Below are 6837 nucleotides of genomic sequence, written 5' to 3'. Positions count from 1 at the left end.
CTCTAGATATCTGTAGATATAAAAGACTCAGTCTGAGGTAACGCTAATGAAAACATACCTATGAATATTATATTCCATTTCTGCCAGTAGATCCTCCTCAATGTTACACACTGGACCTTTAAACATTGATGGCAGCTTGTTCCATTGAGAATGAAATCCCACTGTTTGGAGGGTAAAAGTGACACGTTTGCGTAACATGTCTACATGGTCTGGGTCGTTGCTAGAAACAAGGAAGTGAATTTGGTGATGTATGGCTCAGCGTTTTGCAGAAAACTACAATCTTTGGTCAGATTTGCAGTGACGGGACAAAATTGCAAGGTTGCACAGAATTGGCAGGGATTGGTTGAATTAGCGTTAATTGTTGTGATCGCAGCTTCCTGAAGGGACTGGTTTATTCCTTCAGATAGCCCGCAGTTTGGGATTTCTTTTTCAAGGACTTTTTTCTCCCCCATATTTTGACAGTGGCGTCGTTCTGCATGTGCAACCAAATGTTCCACATTGTTCAAAAATGGTGTGTTTCGGTGTAAATGTCTCAAAGGAAAATATGGCAGTTTTTTTTCCCAATGGGGGAATATTTTTTGTAAAGGGGGGTTTCTTACTTTCTGTCACCAAATGTAAATAATTTTGTAAGATAAATTGCAAAAAGAAACTATAATTACTGACCTGTGAAATGTACAGTATTTTGTGTCATGGAGACTTTTTTATAGTTTTTGTAATAAAAAAAACAGATTTTGGATTACAAAGAAGCATTTTGTGAAGCTTTGGGTACAGTGATGGCATGCTGTTGAGCTGTTACCGGTCTGATACTGTTGAGCTGTTCTGTTGTCTCGTTACTTTGTTGTTACACATAACAAGGTATGTATAGAGATGTATTAAAAGTGCAGATACTTTATAATTCTAAATAGTCCTGTTTCCTCGTCAGTAATTTGCAGTAATGTGTGAACCTTAACGGGGAAAAAATAAACCCAAATCACAAAATGTCAGCTTTTGTTGTCAATAGGGTGACAGAGAGAGGGCTTGTTAGTCAAGCTGCACCTGTGGACCAAGTCTAAAGAGTTACACAAGAGCAGCATGTTAATGACACTACATTATTAGTCGCTGTTAGTGATGTGAAACAACATATCCAAATTTAAGAAATGTAACACATTGAAATAGCACATTTAAGGAAAAGTGACAAGGCGCCTTTCAAAGTTGATCAGTTTATTCTGATGCTGATAATTTAGACAATGGTCCTTTCAAAATTATTCTAATGGTTACAGATAAAGACGTTACAATGACTGAGGCTGGCCTACCAAAAGAATGAGAGAAAGGTGTAGGGATGGGACAATATACATTATGGCGATAAAAACATTCAGATAAATGTATCTTGGTGAATTCCCAGAATTGTGATCTTCACATGGTTTGACTTGAAAAAGCTGTCTAGCTCACCAGCATACAGTCTTATATTTGTTTCCTGCTTTATTGTCACCATGGCTGCAGGATCTGCCTGTTGTATCCCCCACAAAAAATAAGTTAGGACGTGTGGAAATCGTATAGATTCCAAAATAAAGAACAGGAAGCTGAGGTACAGATCTGATGCAATGTGTGTTTAACAAAGTGTAAACTGATTCCAGTATGTTTCAGTTCATTTTAAAAGTATATGCATGTACATTTTCATGATTATCGTGATAATATCGTGTATTTCATGACATGCAATCGTCCCATGCCTAGAAAGGCATTTACACCATAAAGGCTTTTGGGAAGCCCACCTCAGTACAAAGTAACATCTCAAACCTTTGTTCAGGTCCTAGTACTGCCCCTTGCTTTATTCACACTCACAAACAAGAAAAGACAACTGAGGAGTCAAGTTTGAGATTATTAGAGCTTTAAACAAAAGTCTGGAATGATAACATCAATTCAGATTCAGTACTTCTCAATGTGTGGATGGATTTTATGTCATAGCTCACCCAGAAAAAAGTCTTGGTTTATCAACACATCACAACTTCTTATTTCACCTGCTTCTCTTCCAGTTAAGATGGATGGCTGTGAGGACACATGAAAGTCTATGCCTGTGATCTGGTGAGTGTTTTTATTATCGACTGAACTGACTGAGGTGACAAAGGAACATATGATGACAAACTGAAATATTACTGTAAAGACTGTCCTGGGCCAGACAAAGTGTGCATCTGTTAAAAACTGGTGGATATTGTCCAGATACAAAGTTCAGTTCAGTTGGACTCCTGTCTCTTTTCGACACCTTAAGATGGAGGGGGGGGGGGGGTCGGGTGGGTTAATACGAGGACAGGCTTGTGGGAAAAGGGTGGCAGGGTGCCTCAACCAGTCTGTTGTACCTGAAGTCATCCATCGCCCAGGCAACAAAACAAATCCCACTTTGTCGCAGATACATTATAATTTCTAGGGGGCTTTGGCCACGCCTACCAACGCCGGCCTGAGAGTGCGGCCGTGGAGCTTGTAGCCCACCTTGGTTACTATGGCAACGCTGCCGGGCTCCTTGCCCTCTACGGGGGCGTGGAAGAGGGCCTCGTGCTCGTAGGGGTCGAACTTCTGGCCCTCGGGGTTGAGCTTCACCAGGCCGTGCTTAGTGAACACCTTCTGGATCTGGACCTCGGTCATCACCAGGCCGTCGTACAGGTTCTTCAGGTGAGGGTTCTGGCTCGTCACCTCCTCCTTGGGCACGCTCTCTGTGGCCTTCTCCAAGATGTCGGCCACCTCCAGCAGGTCCTTACAGAATCCCTGGATCCCTGTGACAGAAGGAAGTTAGAGTATTACTCACCTTACTTTAAATCTCTGACTTTGCATCATAAATGTTATGAGTGGCAATTACAATGTTATGGCACATTTCATTCCCCACAGTGTTCTTGAGTCAGCTGTGATAACAGACATTGCCTTTAGGTGACCAGACTATCTGTTTTAGGGTTTAGGAATAAGGATGCAGGTAAGATGCCAAGTAACTCCAGCAAAAAAGAATGAAGCACAGTTTTTTCCGGAGCCGATGATAGAAGTAGCTGAAGAACGAGAGATTTGGCTTCCTTCTCATCTCTGTTGAGAGCTGCACATGCTCATTACCATTCGGGCACCCCCAAGAAAATGTGTAAAGCCAAAGTTTATGAGCTGAAGGGCAAGCAGGCATTTTCAGTTATCCTGGAAGAGAGTTTATTTTTTACTTTTGTATAAATTTGTTTTTTGAAATGCCAAAATGTAGCCTGGCAGTGGCACTAACAGAGTAAAGTCAATGAATTAACTAATGTAATGCCGGTGAACACAAGTAGTTTGCTAACATTAGCCACCATGAACTACTGGTCATACCAGACCATGTAGGGCTTAGGCAGGTTTAGCACCCACCTATATACCTACCTATTAAAGTGCTCAATATAGTACTGCTTTTCAAAAGGAAAATATACACAGAAACATGCTGAACAAAACACAAAAAGCTTCTGAAGCCGTCGTCAGAATCAGATTTATGTGACATTTACATTACATTCTCTATTTGATTGAAAATTACCCCCCCCCACTATCAGAAAGCTGGAAAAACTGAAAACTACAAGTTACACTTCAAAGCAAATAACAAGACTGTACCAGAATGTCATGTATTCATATTCAAATTGGAAAAAGGTCTCATTTGCTTTTATAAAAATCAAGAGCAAATACAAGTTTAAGTTAACTAAACCAACAGCTGCACCACTGCATAAAGACACACAGTTTAGTCAAAATGCTGAAGTTGCCCTTTTGTGACATCTAGTGATTGGAACATACAACTGCAGAATATTTGACCGAGACCTCAGCGAGGAGGTTCTGCAGGATCTACCCGTGGTAAGGCCAGTATTAGGTAGTGGATCCTGGTCAAACGTGAAAAACGGGTCATTACCGTATAATTTAGCGTCTTCTATCATCTTCTGACTCCTCGTCCTGAGGTTCTCTGTATCTGCTAAGGCCCGCTTATACTTTTCCTGGAAAGATAGAAACAGAAAAAATAAATACAAATCAATGTCATCAACATTATATAATGAAGCTCTGGGCTACAAACTGTAATTGGTTAGCATTTCTGTGGAGTACTATAGTATAGGTTGGTGTAATGACAAAAATGCCCCACAATGTTAAAGCCCCTAAAGTCCAAGAGTCACTTAACAAACAGGTTAAGGGGAAATATGTTTGGCTAATTCTTTGGCCTACTGTTAATATCAGAATAATGCAGTGAGAGACTTACTGTCATGTCCTTGAGCTGCTCCTCCAGCTGGGTCTTCTCCTCCAACAGGGCTTTCTCTGCTGCGTTCTGCTCCGGCTTCTCGGCCTCCTCCTCTGAGCTGCCGTTCTTCTGCTGGGTGGCAGTACATAACAATCTGGGAGACGCTCTGGGTGGAAAGGATACATATAATCAAAAAAATCATTCATTCAGTGTTGGCTGCTGCTCACTTTCCCTGACTTAATTATGTTCCGGATCAATATTCAGCCCTCAGTAGCCTTCAGTGTAGGTGCTCTCTATCTAATAATGTCAAACATTTCTCTGCTGTGTGTGAACTATTCCTCAGTCAGCTCACCTTAACACTGACATTATCCACCTGTGAGACAACAAACAGCCTGTCTAAGCCTGAACACTCACTTGCACACAGATGTATGTAGCCAAATGAATGCAGAAATGTGTTAAGGTACATTTCCTAGAGACAATTAATTGATGAGTCAAGTTACTAATAAAGATACCGTAATTTTGATAGCTAATTAACCGTTTGGTCATTTTTTAAACTGAGTTAAAGTTCACTGGTTCCAGCCTCTCAGATGTGAATACTCTTTGATTTTCTGTCTTCCATGATAGTACATTTCAGTTTTTGATTGCTGGAGAAAGCCAAACATCTGAAGACATCACCATGGGACCTTTTCCTATTTTATAAACCAAACATTTCATTGACGGATTGTAATTTGTTTTCAAATTCTGTTACATCTCCTTCAGCACTGTCTCAAATTGCACTCAACGTTCCGAAAACAGCGCTGCATTGATAGAGTGGGGTCAGTGGTGTCCTCAACTCTAAACTGTATGATTAAATACAGCTTTATATGTATATACAGACAGGTGGAAAAACCTCAATGAGTGGAGAAACAGTGACTGAGACGCTTTCATATGGGGCAGGAGGCTCATTGAATGGCTGGTGGACTATGGAAATGATCCCATCTGTACCTGCTGTACATTATTATTATTACTTTACTTTTTGGTTCTTTGTTCAGACCTACTAATTGATGCTATCAGACAGCTTAATTTACACTACTGCCAATTGTGCAACTGCCAGTAGTACTCACTAAGAATGTTGCACAACTACCCTAGATGTCATTCAATGACAAACCCACACTTACATATATATATAGTATGTAACCTTGTTAACAACTTTTTGAGCAGCATACACAAACAAATACCCAACAATACCAACAATTAACCCATGCCCCCCACCCATTGGGAACTGGCCTTAACAGAAGAAAATAAAGAAAGTAAGATTTAAAAAGAAGATATAAAAGAAAAAGAACACAAGAAAAATAAAACAAAAACTATATATATAAAAAAACCTCAATAACAAATGTATTTTGTTCTGAAATTGTTCTCTGTAATCATTGTGAGTAGCAGAATAACCTCTTTCACTTATGTCATTATCTCTCTATCCAACAGAGTAGTGTGGGGACATGAGACCAAACTCCATTCAAAGATTCATTCAATGTCATGTGGAGCTTTAGGCAAAACGAGGAGATATCCGCCACAGATACACAATTAGCAGATTTATGAATGAGTTTGGTTTGGCTTGGCTTTCGATCACGTTAACAAATTCAACGCGTTATGAAACGCGCTTAAACATTTTAATATCTGAGAACACACACACACACACACACACACACATTAGTCAAACTCCACATAACATACAGCCTGAAGGTTAACTTACCATATTAAAATGAATTATTAAAATTGAACTTACATCACTCTTCATCATTGAGGATATGTCACGTTATGTCATCATCCTCTTTCTAGCAATGCCATGCTAACACTGACACACACATTAATACGCTGGTTAAACTTAACAGTTTAAGCCAGGTCACCTCCAGCACGTCTCAATAGTTAACGTTAGTTTACGTCTGTAAGATTCACATAAAGGTCAACGTAAAGGACCACGGTCTGTTACGAAAGCTAACCATGCTAGCTGGCTATAGCTGCTACTACCACCGTCCCCTGCATGTCAGCAGCTCCTCAGCCCGCCAGAACAAGCCCAGCACTAAGAGCCACTCTTCACTTACAAATGTCACCACTGAAGTCTCTTACCTTATGAGCGCAGGCGAAGCTACAAGAGAGTAGCTCTGTCTCACTGCTCGTACACACAGGCTCGCCATTTTGCTCTGAGCACTGTGCATGTAAAGCCTCCTTGTAACACACGCTGACGGGACGCACAACGGTGATGGCAGCAGCGCACGGTTTTAGCCAATCAGGAGTCAGTATGAAGGACACCTCTCCCAGTTGACCAATCGGATTGAGGGAAGCGTTTCGACAACGAGTTGTAGTTTGGTTGAGCTGAAGTTAAAGGTGAAAGGTGCACATGTGACCAAGGACGGTTTTTAAAAAGCCTTATCACCCATAGACATATGTTATCAGTGATAAATAAACAACTTATCACCAGAGCGGTTACTCACCCGTTGGTTTATTCAACTCCAACTAGTTTGCTAGTGAACATTCAGGCCTTTAATGTTCTCCTGGTGGGTAATGTGTCAGTTAGTGTTGTAGTATTTGGTCCCCTTGTTACAGAGCATTAAAGCTGCTGCATTAAACTATTAGCAACAACATACAGGTACAGCTAAAAAAACCAGTTCAATATT

At 40.6% G+C, this 6837-nt stretch overlaps 1 protein-coding gene across 1 annotated transcript; it reads right to left on the bottom strand.

Annotated features, from left to right (window-relative positions):
- Positions 1-1183: 1183 nt before the first annotated feature.
- grpel1 (GrpE-like 1, mitochondrial) lies at positions 1184-6443 on the bottom strand. The gene is made up of 4 exons (XM_035675177.1): positions 6290-6443; positions 4205-4349; positions 3866-3947; positions 1184-2741 (listed from the first exon to the last, which is right to left on the bottom strand). Exons 1-4 carry the CDS (start codon positions 6376-6378, stop codon positions 2395-2397), a joined length of 663 nt encoding a protein of 220 aa, XP_035531070.1. The 5' UTR covers positions 6379-6443; the 3' UTR covers positions 1184-2394.
- Positions 6444-6837: the final 394 nt, after the last annotated feature.

This window comes from Morone saxatilis, unplaced genomic scaffold (genome assembly GCF_004916995.1).
Source record: "Morone saxatilis isolate NCDOM2014 unplaced genomic scaffold, NCSU_SB_2.0 Contig4, whole genome shotgun sequence".
Lineage (NCBI taxonomy): Eukaryota > Metazoa > Chordata > Actinopteri > Moronidae > Morone > Morone saxatilis.
Note: the sequence above shows the minus strand (reverse complement) of the source record. Positions and strands in the feature narration are given on the sequence as shown.

Bases quoted from the DNA above. Each gene is read 5' to 3' on its own strand.
- grpel1 (XM_035675177.1), bottom strand. From the start codon at position 6,378: ATGCACAGTGCTCAGAGCAAAATGGCGAGCCTGTGTGTACGAGCAGTG. The intron at 4,350-6,289 runs GTAAGAGACTTC...CTTTCCACCCAG, and splicing joins GCTTCGCCTGCGCTCATAAG to AGCGTCTCCCAGATTGTTAT. The intron at 2,742-3,865 runs GTAATGACCCGT...CTTCTGTCACAG, and splicing joins AGAAGACGCTAAATTATACG to GGATCCAGGGATTCTGTAAG.